This window comes from Excalfactoria chinensis, chromosome 2 (assembly GCF_039878825.1).
Source record: "Excalfactoria chinensis isolate bCotChi1 chromosome 2, bCotChi1.hap2, whole genome shotgun sequence".
Lineage (NCBI taxonomy): Eukaryota > Metazoa > Chordata > Aves > Galliformes > Phasianidae > Excalfactoria > Excalfactoria chinensis.
In genome coordinates this window covers 13849585-13867414 of record NC_092826.1, presented here as the reverse complement: position 1 = coordinate 13867414, position 17830 = coordinate 13849585, and the positions used below count along the sequence as shown (strand labels likewise).

The 17830-nt window shown below is 42.6% G+C and overlaps 2 protein-coding genes across 2 annotated transcripts in view; one reads left to right on the top strand and one right to left on the bottom strand.

Annotated features, from left to right (window-relative positions):
* The window catches only part of EIF3H (eukaryotic translation initiation factor 3 subunit H), an 81392-nt gene extending 79685 nt beyond the window's left edge, over positions 1 to 1707 (bottom strand). The window contains exon 1 of the mRNA XM_072328513.1: positions 1551 to 1707. Coding sequence (XP_072184614.1) covers positions 1551 to 1670 — 120 coding nt within the window. The 5' untranslated portion in view covers positions 1671 to 1707. The remainder of the gene's footprint in view (positions 1 to 1550) is intronic.
* Positions 1708 to 11018: 9311 nt separating this feature from the next.
* Positions 11019 to 17068, top strand: UTP23 (UTP23 small subunit processome component). The gene is made up of 3 exons (XM_072329014.1): positions 11019 to 11242; positions 12942 to 13116; positions 13968 to 17068. The coding sequence occupies exons 1-3, from the start codon at positions 11055 to 11057 to the stop codon at positions 14343 to 14345; spliced, it is 741 nt and encodes a 246-aa protein (XP_072185115.1). The 5' UTR covers positions 11019 to 11054; the 3' UTR covers positions 14346 to 17068.
* The last annotated feature ends 762 nt before the right edge of the window (positions 17069 to 17830 follow it).

Below are 17830 nucleotides of genomic sequence, written 5' to 3'. Positions count from 1 at the left end.
AACCCAGGCCATTCTGTGATAAGAAGGTAAGTGCTCTAACTTGGTCTAAACATCCACTATAATCCAAGCAGCAAAAACAGTCTTTTTTGTCCAAATATTGCATTATAAGTGGTGTTTATTACAATGGACATTTATGATAAAAATGTACAGCTACTGTTTCTAAAATCTCCAGATAACACTGAAGATGCTTCATAAACCCTTTCTTAGCCATTAACATGACAAATGTGAGCAATCAGGTTAGTGATAATCTCTGTCAAGAAAAAAAAAAAGGCAATATGAAAAGCTGCTTGCCTACAGCCATACAAAAAGAGAATACAAGATAAATTCTATGCAAGTAAAATAAAAATGGAATAACATACTTCAGAGATTATTATCTTGAAATACAGAAGCTGTTAGTCAAATATAAGCACCATTTGGCAAGTGAGATCTTGACTTTACAAGAAAAAAACGTTGCTAGAAAATCACAATTGTAAGAGTTGGAAGGGACCTCCAGATATTGTAGACTCCAACCCCACTGCAAAGCAGGCTCCCCAGACCAGGTCACACAGGTAGACACATAGGTAGGTATTGAACATCTCCAGAGAAGAATCCATAATCTCCCTATGCAGCTTGCTCAGTGCTCTGTCACCCTCACTGTGAAGAAGTTCCTTTACTTATTGGTGCAGAATTTCCTATGCTCCAGTTTATGGCTGTTTCCCCTTGCCCTGTCCCCAGACCACTGAAAAGAGGTTGGCCATGTCTCCTTGACTCCCACACTTAATATATCTATCCACATTAGCATGATCACCTCTGAATCTTCTCAAGGTTGAACAGAAAACAAGAAAGTAAAAAGCATTCAGAGACATCGGACAGACAAGAAGCAGACCACCAGGGCCACTCACAGCTGATTTGTGCAGACAGAACTTTCACAAAGCAGACTCCACATCTGTTCTCCTTATTTCATTACGGCAAAAGGGACTTTTTTTCTTCCCGCTCTGTGTCATTCTGAGTACGATCAGGTGTATGAGACATCAACAGACACAGGAAATGCCAGCAGCAAAACCAAGAACCAACTTTTGCAAACGCGTTTCCACTCAAAGCCTGCACGGTCACCACAATTAGGACAGCTTCATTCTGACGTTTTACTTCTTTTAATAAAATACAGCAGGTACGGACAGCTTATTAAAGAAGGTAAGAGACACAGCAGATAAAGCAAACTGCAACATGTTCCCCCCATTGGCACCCATATGGCGTCATGTAACACTAGGTACGAAGAGAATGCAGGCACCAGAGCAGGGGAACGGAAGGGACAAAGTAAAAACCTCAAAGCCATTAACGTGGGCCCTGCCTCGGTTCGTGTAGGGCAACTCGCTGCCTCCAAGGGATGAGTGCAGGCCGCGGCAACTCGAGGCTGAACCGCATCGCTACCGCCGCGGCCCGGGACAGAAAAGAGCCCCGGCAGCGCCCCACAGACCGGGCCGGGCCGAGCCGGCTCCACTGGAGTTCCACGCGGCTCCAGCATTCACCCCACCCGTCCGCCTCCGGCTGCCCCCCCGGGCACCGCCACTCACCAATCCATCGATCTGCACTTGTTTGACGGCCGAGTCTCCCGTGGCGGCCGCCTTGCCTTTGCCCTTTGCGGCGCCAAAGCCACCGCCGGCTGCTCCAGAGCCTTCCTTGCGAGACGCCATCTTCCTCTGGCACCGACCGGAAAGAGAAAAGCGAAACACCGGAAGTGAGCACGAAGGCGAGGCGGTGCTCCGGAAAAGGGCTCCGGGCGGAAACTCCAGGTAAGGGAGGGGAAGGAGCGCGCATGTGTGGGGTTGGTGTTGCTGTGCGAGGAGTGTGCGGCTTTGTCACCGCCTCACACCGGTCGGCCGGCCGTGGCTCAGTGGTTGGCAGTGGGGAAGGAGGTTGTGGTCAGCCGTAAATGTACGTCTGAGTACTTAGGAGGAAGAGCTGAGGAAAGCCTTGCTCGATGCGAGGATTTATATCCAATAAACCCGCCTACTGCCGAGAAGGAAGCCTCCTTCTGCTGGAAATCGGGGAGAAAATGCATGTGAAAGCCTAAGACTTTACTGAAAAAAAAGAAGAAAATAGTCTCTATGCAGTTAACACGAGTACCCATCTTAAATATACCAGCATAAATAACAGCTCGCTGTGCTGAGCTGGGATACAAAATCCTGACGCTAGATAGAAATAAAGCCCTGTGACTTGTTCTGGGCCTTGAGAGTTTCGGTGCCGTATTGAAAGTCGGTTGCTGCTTTTCATTTGATGCTTTGTTTTTTTTAAGTAGTCCAAACCCTGCCTCCGTGTTCTGAAAAATGAAATTGGCTGCGAGAGGCAGATGGACCAAACATCAAACAGTCTCCAGATCCTGTGCCAGATGTGTGATCTCACAGGAATTCACCATGAAGTTTTTCAGTCGTGTGGTTGATGCTTATTTCTAAGCTGGGCAGGGAAACTTTGCAAGGCTGATGCCGAGGTGTATCTGTATTTGCCATGAGTGATCCTTACCAGCTGCCTGCGGGAGGGCTGGAACAGATTCAAGCAAAGAATTCTGTACAGCATAACCCCCACCAGGGAAATCATGTCCTAAACGCCACTGATATCATTGACTGGATCTGCATGGGCTGAGATGAGAAATCTAGGTGCCCAACTTAGCCTTGAACTCCTCACAACAGATGCCTATAGTTGGTGAGATGAGGCCCCCTTTAGATTCCCCACTGAGGAAAAGCTGTTAAATGAAGATTGAGAGAGATTGGAATTTGCACCATCTGTGAGGTAAAATGTGCTCCAAAGACACGGCAGTATGAACGTGCAGCAGGATTAAGGGCGCTGTTCTGTAACATTGGTCAGAGGCTGATGCAACAGCAACCCCAAGTTACACGGTAGTATCCTGTGGCCAATGAGCTCAACCATCGTGTAGGTGTTGCAAATTCAAGTCCTACCTTCACAGGCTGCTGTGACTGCTGGCTCCCACTGCTATTGTCTTATTAAGTTCTTCTAGAGATCAGTGTTGCTTGATTCAATATAAATGCTTCACAGTACTGTTGTGTACACTTGCATATCCACATTTAATGTATGCATATGATCAAATAGATTTTGATTAAAGAAAATTAAGATTAGGGAGCAGTATTATGGTAATATCGCGGTTTTCAGTGCCAGCCTACAGACTCCTGGAAATCTATGGGCTACTTTAAAGGTGTTGGCAAAGTGTATTTAAAAATAAAAGATGTGCCTTCTGTCAGTAAACGCACTGTGCTTTACCACCAGCAAATTCGCAGGGACCTGAAAACTGAGAAGGAATGAAAATTACTTGAGTAATGCAAATGTGATTCATTATTCCTGCCTATACTGAACAAAAACTCCATCATAAAGAAAGGTAGCTGCTGCACAGATCATCAGTACGTTCAAAGAGGATGCTGCGGGCGCCCAAAATAGTCCTATAGTAGGGACTGGCACAGAGCTCACATTTAGTGACTGCCAGAACAACTCAGTCAATTTGGTTAATTGTGATTAATGTGAAAAATGAAAGAAAAATATCAACTTCCTTCTATTTCGAACTCTTCGGACCATGAGAGGTTAAAGGCCATAGGAAAATTCACCACTGCAAATACCGAATTGTTGAAAAAGAGGACATAAAAAGGAAGTCAAGCTGAAAAAAGAATTAGTAACATTGCCCAAGCTACTCAGGAAAACCACAGAACAGAAGACTTCCATCACAAAGTAGTTTAGAAAGCTCAAGTAGAGCACAAACTCCATTAGTCATTTTAAAATTATACTCTAAGTCAAAAGGCAGATGGAACCAAACAAAGCCCTTTTATTCTCCAGTCTCACTTAAGTAAAAACCTTGATATAACTCAGATGTGCCATTTGCCTCCACAGCTTTGCTGCACCGTATCAGTGCTATGAACAGAACAAGTGCTGCTAAATGTAAATTATCTGATTAAGGCTTCAAAGATGTAATCCCTTCCAAATTGTCAGACTGACTTTACCTTAAGGGCTAAACCAACTTGAATTACTTTTGTACACGCTGTAGGCTAAGACCATTCACATGAATAGTTCCAGAGATCAGCCAACCTGCAATGACTTGTTACCACCTGGTTAATGAGTTGTGTCTGAATTCTGTGTTTTTTCTCCCTACCCTCTAAGCAATTCCAAATATTTCCAAGTATAATGAATACCTTTATTTCATTATCACAAAGTGCGCAGGAATACAAAAGAATCACTTAGGATACACATATAGCAGTCTGTACTTGCATTGAGACTCAACAGCACCCCAAATACAAAGTTGCATTAATAGCTGTAATCACTTAAAACAACATTTAGTTATCTGCAAAAAGAAACTGTTTGCATTAAAATAACCTCCTCAGCTTGGTGGCAACAGATTATCCTAACAGACATTTAAAATTACCTTTTAATACCTTGCACCCTTCCCGAGGTCCCAAGTTCAGAGCTGCTGTTTTCTGGAAGAGATGAGGTATTCAAGCTTAAATTTCCAAACACCACTTCATACAGGCACCTGGCACATAGGAATATATTGCTGCCCTTTTTCAGTGCGCCATTACATGTAACACACCCACTCTCCCTTAGAAGGTGAATATATCACATAGAAGCTAGGTAAGCATCTAACATCTTTCCTTTGTAAGGTAAGGCTTGCACTTGGGAGCACTGCAGTGAACACAAGACTGTACTTAGTCCCTACCTTCAAGTGCAAACTCGTTCCACGATTTCTGCACGTGCTAAATGGTACGGTGTCTTCCCTCCTTTGGAAATTCCTTTCTTATTCTCTTGTCTCAACACAAGCCTCTCAGTCACACACCACTCTCATACCCCATAAGGGAGAGTGACAATCCAAGAAAGCCCCTCATCCCTGCACTGACCCTGGCCAAGCATTCACCCATCATCTCATTCACTGCTGTCTTCCGTGGCATGGGGAGAAACCAAAGAGGCAGGGAACCTGTATGTTCAGAAGCACCAAGTACCATGTTCAGGCAACTTCATATGCCTCCTCCAGCTCCAGGAAGCAGTGCTGTTTTGTAAACTCTGTGTAATTCTGGATTTTCTGCCATTTCTGTTCTGGTGACATCTGCATTTCAGCTCTAAGGGAAATGCAACATCCTCTGGCTGATAAATAAGGCAGCTGATTATCTTGCTGCTAAATAAGGCAGCACTCTCCAGCCCCTCTTTGTTACTAAATATTTAACAACTATGCAGTCCCAAAACACACTCACAACATGTTTAGAGAGGAGAGACTGTTTCATTTCTGTGCTGGGTGCCAGATGGAATATTTCCACAGGTCATGCACACCTCCTTCTTGCTCATGCAAGCTTTTCATACATACTGCCCAATGTTACTCCACCTTGTTAATACAAAAGAAACACCTACTACCTACATATTCATCAAGTGAAACAAGGATAGTACTCCATCCCCTTTACTCTTCTTTCCTCAGCCAGCTGTGCCTGCACAAGGTTGTACAGCATTATTACATGACCCTCAGTGGTCATTTGATGTGTGTTCCCCTTATTCGTTTTGCCTTTATTTGATCATGAGTCATCTAAGGATGTCATTGTTCCCCTTTTGCACTGATGGTTTCTCAGTTCCATGACCAAAGAAGAGGGACAGACAAATTTCTGCTAACATGCTACATTCTTCAAGGAACACCGGCAATGATCCAAGCATCAGCTATTGAAATAAACTTGGAATAGAGAATGATGAGCCTAAGAATGCATGTGTTCATTCATATACTTGGTATCATCTTCAGGCATAAATCACTTCACCAGATGCAAGCCACTGAGGTCAGTCCTCTGAATACATATGCATGCGCATCAACAAGTTTCTGTGTCACCGATAAATAATCATCTTCTGATGAGTCAAATATTCAGACAGTGCTTACTGCGAACATTTAACATCAGGTTACATGATCTCATGGGCATTTTGTGTCTAAGAACTTATAAGTACTGAGAATTGTCACGAGGCTAATTGGGATGTTAAAAGTTGTTATTGGTGCCGATGCTGGAATGCACTGTGTAATTTTTTGTAATTTTCTTCTTGAGAATCAAAGTGAAGCAATGGTTTTATTGGATTTTTTTTCTTTCTTTTTTCTTTTTATTGGATTAGGAAATAAAAAGTAATAAGGTTCAGCAGTGATAGAACAACGGTAAAGGTGGGGGCAGCAACCTCATGGAAACCCCTGGAGACAAACATCAAATGCAATAAAGAAACCATGGGGCCAGAATGTGAGCTTTGAAAATTCATTTTCTTTTCATGAAGCATGTAGGTTTCATAGGTCATACTTGCTCTTAGCCATGCTCCTAAACCGGTAACGTTTTAGCACTTGCTTGAATAAATGTAAAAGCATTACATTAAAATATGGAGCAGCTAGCATGGCCATAATAAGGCACATGTGCACATGAGAGAAATATTTAAAATCTATGAGCACTGCTCTTTGGACTTTTTTCTTTCCATTGTCCAACTTTTTCTCTGCATTTTTTTTTTCTTCAACATTTATTTTCCAACCATTGTCAAGCAAAGAGAATAATTATTTGCAGTAATTCATTGGAAGTTTCTAAGCACAACCAAAATCTTACTGTAGTATCATGTTAGAAAACTGTGCAAGTATGGGGAGAATATGTCACTTATTTCCATGGTTTAAAGATTCTACTTTTCTGTTCCCAATTAATTGATTTCTAATTACATCAACTAAAGGCTGAGAATATATTTTTAGTATCTGATGCAACAGAATTCCCTCACACAAATCAGAATTTGGCCCATAAAATTAATTTCTTATCTGAGAGGAAAAATGAAAGAAATTAACCATGTGATTTCGCTTTTGATGTCAATTTTTTTAGCCCCATTTTTGTAATCAACTGGTGCACCTCCTGGTTCTTAGTGCTGTAGATGCTGTCACACATAGAATAACCTTCTCCATGGAGAACAAGACATGAAGAAACAAATGGAAACAAATGGATTTACTTTCTGTCGGAAAGAAGAGGGAGAGAGGGATGCTCTGCTCAAAATGAGAGAATGGACAGATTAATGTACAAGAGGCAAGCTTTAAAGCAGCACTTCCTTCTTTCCCTCCACCTACCCATCATATCAGGTATCACAGAGTTAGTGCAACATTCCAGTTCTGTGTGCTAGAGGCTTGCTATTTTTCTGGCACTTTGCTATCACACTTCAGCTCAGGTTCATCTATGAGCTCTGCAAGTGCAGAGGAACCACTGTTGCAATGTCACACATGGAGCAGAATGGTAATAACTAACGAGCGCACATCCTAATGAACAGTGCAGGGAGGAAAGGCTGCTCTCAAAGGATGCCCTTGTGTGTACTTACAGCAGCATGAGAACATTTGTTTTGCACGTACATCTTAGTGAGCTCCATCAGCCAAAAATGCTGCAAAACTGGTGTGTATCATTGTATCTATTCAGAAGGATGAAAGATTTTGTTAACTGAGGTATGATTTTATTTAGCACTCCTAGAAATTATATAATATTTAATATAATATAATGTAATGTAATATATATATTATATATAGTATAATATTTGAGAAACTGTGAAGAATCTCACTAATTGTTTCCTGAACTACAGTTTCTTACAGAACTAGTAAGAAAGCTAAAGTTTCCTGTGACATCTTTGTTCTGCATTCTCCATATATTTGCTACTATAAGCAGTCACTTCAAAGCTTATATAGATGTCCATTGTCTTCATTTTCTTACCCATGAAAGCCACCAGACTGTAGTGACAGCAAATATCCTAACCTCTGCACTAAAATGTGCACTGTTTATGACACACAGTTTATGTGACCGTTCATGCAGGATGTCCTGTGATGGGTAGTTAGGGTATTCAAGCCAGAAATAATTTCCAGTTGGGGAGTACAGTAACAGCAGAACCAGAAAGGTTCTGAAAGCTTTATCACAGATATGATTCTCATCTGCTGAGTTTGTGCCAATCTGTAAAGAAAAGCCAGTGTTGCCACTGCCATGTTTATTAGAAATCCAGATGCTGCGTTCCCAGGAGATAATAGAAAAATAGGTACTGTAAAAGATGAATGTATGTGATGAAGGTTAAAATTCAAAACCTCAAAACTAGCCCCGAGGTGATGAAAGGAGCAGCCAGCAACGAATAATAAACATTCTGACAAACACAATTTAGCATATTAAATGCTGCTGACACTTCTGCGGCCTGCATATACGTCAGAAAAATTCTAAAATACACTTAGGAAAGTATTTTCGGGTATATTCCAACACTGCTTTACTGTTGTGTGCTTCTTTATCGTCATTTTTCATTTCTGTAAATCAGCTCATTTTATTTGTATTTAAGTATGTCTGGTGCTAGGACTTACTGCAGATAACCACGGAGCACAGCACAACATTTGCCCAGAGGCAACACATTCAGATTAAAAAGGTCTGACACAGGACAAGTCTGGGAGAATCGGGAGTTGAGTTCTTTTCCTTGCCAAGCTACAAGCATTTGCCAAGTGCCAGCTATTAAGGCAAATCTTTGTTATTAGGCCCACATCAAAGCTCTTTTGATAAAGAACAGCTCCAGAACAGCTAAAGAACAGCTATAGCTTCAAGTAATCCACATGTCACAGCAATTTCATGTTACTTCATTCTACTTTTGCCTTACCTCATATCTCAAAACAAGAACTGAACTCTTTTATGCCAAGAGACGGCCTTCTCTGAAAAGGGCTAACTCTCTCCTGGTGCCAGTAATTTTGTGTGCAAGTGGTGAAGCTCAGTTTCCTATGATTCATCATTGCTTAGGTTTGGGAAGGTCAACAACAAGCCCTGCTCACACTTTGGATATCCAGTTCTCCTTCAGTGTGATGCCTTATTTTCATAATTGCTGTATATTTGTATATAGTTATTTCCATAAATACTTACCTGCAGCGTATAAACATTGTTGCAAAAGTAATAGGAACTGTTGGTTGTTTTTTGTTTTAGATTAGAACTGTACCGTAGGGCAGTATCCTTTCCAAGCCCTGTGTTTCAAAGGAGTTCCACAGTTCAAATTCTGTTTCATGTCTTTCAAAAACACTTCCTGTCAGTTAACAATGGTTGTGCTTCAGCACCTTCCGTTCTCTTCTTCATCTTCAGTTCCAAAGTGATGCTTCTTCTGGTGTGCAGTCTACTGTTACTGCAAGTGGTTTGTTACATCTTCCAAAAAACACTCATTTAATAAAATAAAATAAAATAAAATAAAATAAAATAAAATAAAATAAAATAAAATAAAATAAAATAAAATAAACACTTTGGTCTTAAAGTGATGCAAGAGGTGCTCAGGAAATATGAAGATGTGGCACGTGGCTTAGTGGACATGGTGGGGATGGGTTGAAGGCTGGACTAGATGATCCTGGAATCTTTTCCTGCCTTAATGATTCTGAGATTGAATGACACCATTCATGCTGTTTTCTGCAAAATGAAGAAGTTGGTTTCACAGTTGTGCCTTTTTGTCTTCTGAACACATTTCACCATGTTAAATGCATTACAATTTGTCTGTGAATGCTATTTACCAGTTGAGTACGGGGGGAGAAATACCTCATTAAAGTGGTATTTAACACCCAACTCTGGATTACAACTTACTTTGCATTTAGTTCAAAGTGATGACTAGTTCAAACTCATTTACTTGCTTTTCTTTTTATCTCCATTCTGTAATAGCAGCTGTTATCGTTGCAGATTCGGCATTCTAGCCGATACCTCTGGTGTGCAATGTTCTGGCAAAGTGTTCTTAAAAAGGAATAACTGCCTGTCTTTGGCAGTTAACTCGGCTTAAAAATAATAATAATAATAAGGCTTCAAAAAAATAAATACACTCTAATCAAATAAGGTTTTGCTCTGGAGTCTGGTTGAGTGTATCTGATTTTTTAAATCATGAAACCATGTAATTAGAGGGACCGGGATACCAAGCCAGTGTGAGAATAGGTCAGCAACATGAATCAAAGTTAATAAAGAACAACAAATTCAGCATATAATTTAGCTTGTAGCATAAGGCATGTGCCCATGTATGCCCAAGGTACTCATGAACACATGCAACTGCTCCCTGAGTGCTGCTGGGAAGGACATAATGGAAGCAAAATACTGCCAACAGCACCGCCATAACGCATATCTTACTCTCAATCACCTGCTTTTCACACTTTTCATCCTGTAAACACTTCTTCCATTTAAGCTTTTGAATTCAAGAATAATAATCAGTTGCATTATTTTTCAGTTTCTTTCAGCACTAAGTAGCCCTTCTTTCTGGAGGCAGATGTTCCTCATGCCCATTGCTAACAAAAAAGCCCACCAGACTGCAGGTGGGTACTGAGTGGGTAATGACCTCAAGTCGCGCCAGGGGAGGTTCAGGTTGGATATTAGAAACAAATTATTCACAGAAATATTGGCACAGGCTGCCCAGGGAGGTGGTGGAGTCACCGTCCATGGAGGTGTTTAAGAACTGTGCAGATGTGGCACTGAAGAACATGGTTTAAGTAGGCATTGTGGGCACAGGTAGACAGCTGGACAAGATGATCATAGAGGTTTCTTCCAATCTTCCAATCTTAATGATTTTGTGATTTTATTAATAACTCCAGAGCAGACTGGTTACTGGTTACACAATGTTTTCTTTGCAATTCAGTTGTCCCTAGCATTAAGATGCCTCCTGCCATACCTGCACTGAGCCAGATGTCTCTATTTATCATCAAGTTCTTTACTATGAGCGTGGTGAGGTGCTGGCACAGGCTGCCCAGAGAGGCTGTGGATGCCCCGTCCCTGGAGGTGTTCAAGGCCAGGTTGGATGTGGCCCTAGGCAGCCTGATCTGGTATTAAATGTGGAGGTTGGTGGCCATGCCTGTGGTGTGGGGTATGGAGCTCAACGATCTTGAGGTCCTTCCAACCCAGGCCATTCTGTGATTCTATGATGCACTCTGTGTGATCATTCTGATGGTGTTGAGACCTTCCATCCCTTTTTGCCTGCCCAAAACATGGCAATGAAGTTCACTTTTCTCTCCGCCTCACAGTCCCGGCATCTCAGGGCGGGATCCCGGCACGCCCCGCCCCTCCTGACGGCGCACGGCTTCCGGCGGCGCCGCCATGAAGATCACGCGGCAGAAACACGCAAAGAAGAACATGGGCTTCTACAAGCACAACTTCCAGTTCCGCGAGCCCTTCCAGGTGCTGCTGGACGGCACGTTCTGCCAAGCCGCGCTCCGCAACAAGATCCAGATCCGCGAGCAGCTGCCCGGCTATCTGGGCGGCGCCACGCAGCTCTGCACCACCCGGTACCGGCGCCTGCTCGGCCCCTCCTCACGCGATGGCGCCGCTTGGGTGGAGGGGAGGTGGGTGGGGGGCGGTGGCGGCTGTGGGATGGGGCGGGGTGTTCGTGCATCGGGCTGCGGTGAGCTTCCATCTGGAAGCGGGCTTTCTTCATAACCGGCTGCTTTTCTGGACATGGCGTACTGTGCTGTTCCATCAAGTGATGGAGGCCTGAAGCTGCCCATCGTGGAGGCACGTACTGAAAGTTATCAGGAAGATTTGTGTAGTTGGATAAAAATTAAACACGGTTCCGCTACAGAACTGACCCAGTCACACCCTTTTCTTTAGAAGGTTTGGGAGTTACTGCATTCCAGTCATGTTTAAATGTCACTTTTCCCCCCTTATTTAATCAACATCAGTGGATATTTTTTACCTGTTTGGGCTTAGAGAGGCTGAACAGGCTCATTTTTTATGCTGTCAGCACACTGAGTTGGTGAGGAATCACCTTTGTGGCATGGCCAGGGCTTTCCCACCCTGAACACCTTGCTCTCCGGTCAGAAGAAAAAGAACAAAATAAACAGAATAGGCTCAAGTCTCCATAAAGATTCTCCCCAAAGGCTAAAGTTTATTATCTAGAAAGGGGAGTAGTTTTGTTTAACACCTTAGAGTTACATCTCAGGTGATAATAAAGTAAAAGATCCAGAGTATTTCGTTACACCCAATTGCCATGAATTGCAGCAATATGGTATCCTTGAAGCTGTGTTTCAAGAATCATAGGATCACTCGGGTTGGAAAAGACCTTAAACGTCAAGTCCAACCACGACCTAACCATACTGCCCTCACTCTAACAACGCTCTGCTAAATCATATCCCTGAGCACCACATCCCAACAGTTTTTAAACACATCCAGGGATGGTGACTCAACCACCTCCCTGGGGAGCCTATTCCAGTGCTTAACCACCCTTTCCGTAAAGAAGCTTTTCTTGACATTCAACTTAAACCTCCCGTGGTGCAAGTTGAGGCCATTTACAGAATCCTAGAATCGCACAGGTTGGAAAAGGCCTTAAAGATCAGGCCATACATTCCTACTGCTTTCTACACGTAGTAGGTGTTTCATCACCTGCTCTCTTCTGAGTTTCACCCAATTATGATCCAGGATAGCTTCACTGTGCACTGCTACAGCATCCTGTGCCCATGTCAGCTGTGCTAAGAGGAGGACTTCAGCTCTGTGTTTTCTTGTCTAGTTGGCAAGTTGCAGAGTCTTTAAATCCCAGATTTTTAATCATTTGGAGTATCTCCTTTTGCTTGAGTCATTTGGCTTCTAACATAAACCTAAAGCAAAGTGACAGATACTAGTGCAGAGTTTAACTTGCATGTAGGGTTTAATCGATTTATGCTAATTCATGTAATTTTATTTGTTAAGTACATGTGCATAAAAGTAAGGACTTAGCATTGCCATTGATACAAAATGTTTTCAAATCCATTTAATGTAACTTACTGTTGTTACTGGTTAATCTTGTTTGGAACCAAGGAAGTGTTGCTGAAGAGTTCAGGTTGGTTACTCCTTTCAGATTACTGGATGCCGTTTTCAGCTCACAGAGCCTGAACACGTGGCGTTCATTCCCAGCTAACTCACGCGTGATAATTCATGATGTCAACCGTTTGCTATTGTAAAACAACGTGGTTATTTCATTGTTCAGAAATCACTGTTACTTTGGGGTTTCAGATGCATCCTGAAAGAACTGGAATCACTGGGGAAAGCACTGTATGGGGCAAAATTAATTGCCCAAAGTTTTCAAGTTCGAAGCTGTTCTCACCACAAGGATCCTGTGAGCGGCTCGGCCTGTTTACTTTCCATGATTGAGGAAGGCAACCCTCATCACTTCTTTGTGGCTACTCAGGTAAAAATGCTCATGGCAGATGCGACTCCATTTCAATTGGTGTGATCCTTTGATACGTAAGGGCAGTGAAATTTTGGCTATGAGATTTGTGTACGGTTTGTGGAAATTAGTCTTGTAAAGCCTTCCTCACTCTGAAAGGTAATTGCTAATTGTAACATAGGAATCCAATGCACTATTTGAACAACTTGTTTGTTTTACCAGAGAGGCACGTTGCTTAGTGTACCAGAAAATGGAGCAAATATGCCAACTGCCTGGTAACGAGGAAAAAGAAAAGTAGGGAATGAATGTTTGCACATTGCTTCTGTGTGCATCTCCTGCCCCTCACTGCTGTGCATGGTAGTCTGATCAGTGAATTCAGGGTATCAAAACGCCATAGAAGTGCAGTTTAAAATGATTTTTCTTCTTTTTTAATAACAAAAGTATGTAGAACTTGTGTACAAATAAGATAGGCAAGGTTCTTTTTTCCTTAGTCTACTGTTGGGACTGTAGGTGTAACACATACAATATACTCAGTGGCCTAGAGTAGAATTATTATGCTTACGTATGACACCAGGAGTTTTAAATGTCTTGTTATAGAATGAACTATGTCACTTCTCAAAAAAATCCATGTGGGCTTATGCAGGCATGCAAAAAAAAGGCAACAATTTTCTAACAAAGTACAGCTAATCAGAGGGAGACAAATTTAAATGTAAATTGCTCTGAAAGACTCTGCCAGGTATATCTACTAGATTAAGTTTCTTATCTTTTTCATAATGCAATTTATCTTTAGAGTTTTGTATTAAAAGTAGGTGCATTTGAATTGCAAATGCTGTTTAATCCCAAAATATTGACTGAAGGTTTTAATTTTACAGGACCAGGATTTAGCAAACAAAGTGAAAAAGAAGGCTGGCGTTCCTCTCCTCTTTATTATTCAGAACACTATGGTGCTAGACAAACCTTCTCCTAAGTCTTTGGCATTTGTTCAAACGTTGCAGACGAGTCAGCTTGTTCCAGAGCACCAGAAACAAAGCATCGTACAGCTTAAAGAAAAGGAAGGACTAGCAAAGCAGGAAGGTGAAAAGAGAAGAAAACGTAAAAGGGCGGGTGGCCCCAATCCTCTCAGCTGTCTGAAGAAGAAGAAGAAAACACAGGAGAGCCAGAAACCTGATGGAAAGAAGAAAAGAAGAAGAAAGCGAATTAGGGTTAAAACGGAAGCTGTGCAGTCAGCGCAGAAGACTGAGAAAGAATAAACTCGTCTTTGTGAACAGTGCAGGACATTGTTTGATCTCTGCAAAGAACGAGATCAATTTGCAGTAGGTGAAATCAAGTTGTTCATATTAAAACTTATTTTTATGAGGTGGTACTGCTTCTTATTGCATCTTCAACATTTGCAGGTTATTGTCTTAATAATTTGTTCTGTCCTTCAGAAGTGAGGTATGCAACTATTTAGGAGCCCTCAGGTTCCATTATTCTCTCCAGCATCTTGATTCCTGTCAGAGTGTTCACGTGATCACTAACAATTTTTAGACGTCCTTCTTGGGCTTTGTATGGGGTTTTTGGTGTGCTGTTTACTTGCATTGTTTGTTTGTTGAGCTGCTTTTTCACGCAAGTTAACTCTTGCAGAATGACCAGGTGACCTCAGCTACTCACTGCCAGCCTAAATTACTTTATAAACTCCATGGGAACTGCTATGTCTGTTCATAATGGAGATCTTGTAGGGCATGTGATTTCATTGGTATGCCTGACCTATTCTAGTCTCATTGTTAGTTCTATTTTATTCTCCCATTTAAAATCAGAAGAATACAAATTAAAAATGCTGAACTGATGCTCCAACCTGCACCTAACGCCTTCACAGCTTAGCACTGCTATGGAGGAGTCCTGAGAGACAGCACACTGACTGATGATGAGGAGACTCTTGTACTGCTGCACAGATTCTTAATTATGTAAGGTACTTGTATAACTCTACATAACTATAACATGATTCTTTCTCTTACCTTTTCAAATGGCGGGGGCAGTTGTTTCATGGAGATTAAGAGCCCAGCCTGGGCGATGGGAATTGCAGGCTTCCCTTGAGCCTATGCGTGAGGGGTATACCAGTGTGCTCTGCTTCCAGCACAATATGCTGGTGTTAAGGATGGACCAGACCTTTCATTTTTCTAGGTGAGCGACTGCATGCACCTTGATAACTAGCTAGAAACTGAAACAGCAAGGAAAGTTACTACTCAAGATGAAAGTTGCAATTAAGAAGTAAAAACAGTCGCATTCATTGTGGTGTTGCTCCTCCAGTGATTTCTAATAGCGAGTGCTGAGGAGAAATCTACTAACACTTAGGAAGTGCTTCGTGCAGCATGTTTCCTTCATGTATATCACCTTTTGCAAGTTGTCCTGTGCCTTCCTTCACTTGTTTGGGCACAATGTAGTTTGTTTCACATTCCTCCTTTAGTGTTGCTTGTATTTCTTTCTCCTCCCAAACCCAGTTCCAGAAAGCATTGCTGTAAGTAAAGTTTGGAGCTGAGATCAGAGATGGTTCAACTTCCAAATCCCATTCTGAGTAAAAATAATTAAAAATAATAGCTTTACTGTAAATATTGTTTTACAAAATAGGCAGAAAATACACCAGAATTTCTTACAACAGTCCCTTTCAGTGCAGTTGGACCACGACCCTTAAATACAAGACTATAGGCAGACAAAAAAACTTAATTACTGCAGAAATAATACTTCAACAGTCCTCTAATGACTCCGACCTTAAGAAGCTTGAAAAAACATTTGCCTGTGTTTCCTTCGTGTTTTCTTAACACAGACTGAGTCATGATGTTGCCGTTGGGAATGAAAAGGGGATGAGGTCTTAGGAGAGAAGCTATAAAGTTTGTCTGCAGCTCTCCACGGGCAAGGTAAATAGCACACCCCTCAGTTCTGGAGGATGGCTCCTGCCCAGGCAGCAAGCAAAGGTAATCACACCATTTTGAAATTTGATTTGAGAAAAAAAATAAGGTTTCCAAGGAAAACAGGTCCACCAGGCCCAATCTGAAAGGCTTATTTGTATTCTTAATACAGTAATGCTGAAGCTACCCTATAGCACCCAGCTCTGCTGGCAGGGACTGACCCATCTTGGGCACTCATGGTCCGAGCTGGTGTGGCTGCATGGGCTGCCCCAGGAGATGGCACTGGCCCTAGCAGTGCCCTGATGGAGCTCAGCTGGGCCAACTGCACACAGTGCTGGGGTCCCTCTAACAATTTAGCCCTGCAGGGAGCATCCCTGGGCACAGCATATAAAACGCTGCTGTGGAGTTATCTGTTGGGCTGCTTTCACCTGTTGTGAGAGCTTGAGCACGTTCTGCCCCAAGCGTGGTGGCTGGGCCCACACCCTTGTTTATCAGTGTAATAAATGGTGGTCTGACCACATCTCCGGAATGGGTGTCCCCAGAGTGACTTTTCTAATAAAGGATCATTTTGCTGCAGTGTATCGGAGAGAGAAGCTTTGTTTTCAGAGCCACAGAAAGCCAGAGGTAAATGAAAAGGAGCTTGGGAGAAAACTTCTTTGGGCTTATTGATTTGCCCTTTTCTCAGACAGGGTTACTATATAACCTCCATCCTACGTAGTACCCCACTAAATCTTTTCTTTAGAGGGAGATAACCAGTGTTGCCAAGTACAGTGCATGCTGCATGTGCACAGTAATAGAAGAAGAAATAATGTTTCAGCCACAGTCTGCAGAGCATTAATGCTGTATTTAGGACAGAGCCTCATCTACCAGCAGCAGAAGATATTTACCCGGACTGTCTGCCAATTCAATTGGCTGGATTTATACACTGGTGTGATCTGGTATTGTACAATAAATCACTCCCTAAGTGTGTTAACAACGCTAAACAGATGAGTTAATTAGAAGCTTCTGGAACCTGGGACGTTTATGAATCATTAAAGTAAATATGAATCTAGTATGACTCGGGAAAATAAATGCGTGCTGATGCTGAAAGGAAAATGGGATGTCCGGAGCAGTCCTGCTCGTTTGTTTTCAGCTGCAGTGATAAGGCGTGAATGACTTCTCCATCAGCCTCAGCGTGTTCCTGTAGTTTGCTGAACACGTTCTGTCAGACGCAAGATGAAGAATGTCAGAGCACCACCATTATTTATACTCCCTGCATCTTTCATACAGAAGTTTCCCAACAAGCTGCAGCATATTTCATACCTCCGCGTGGGCGTAATATCTCACACAGGGAGCAGCCAGAGATACGGGGAATGAACAAACAAGAGCCCCTGCAGGTGTTATCATTTACAATTTCAGAGAGAAAGATTGCAGTGCGTGGAGAGGGAATGACAGAAAGCGAGGTTTTTGCACCCGGAACGCCAGGAATGGCGGAGAGACTATGCCTGATGATGAGGGTGAACTAACTGGGGTGGAGGGGTGATGCATTTCTGGTAATGATTATGTCTGTGCACTCTGAGTCCCAAATTTGTCTCAGAGAACTCAGCTGCCGGCCCAGGGAGTCTGTCATTTTGCAGAAGTTGCTTCAGCTTGTTAAGGAGGAGACAGGCTGGGCTCTCCAGGGGCTGCACTGCCGGATTTCTTCCCCTGCAGCTGAGAGGGGGATTGTGCAGCTGTGCTTGAGCGTGGCATGAGGAAACAACCAGGCAGCTAACAAGGGCCAGGCTAACAACCCAGAGCCAGGAGACTGGAGAAGAGACAGCAGATTAGTCACTGGGGTTTAAAAGAAACCAAGGAAGAGAGGAAAATTTACA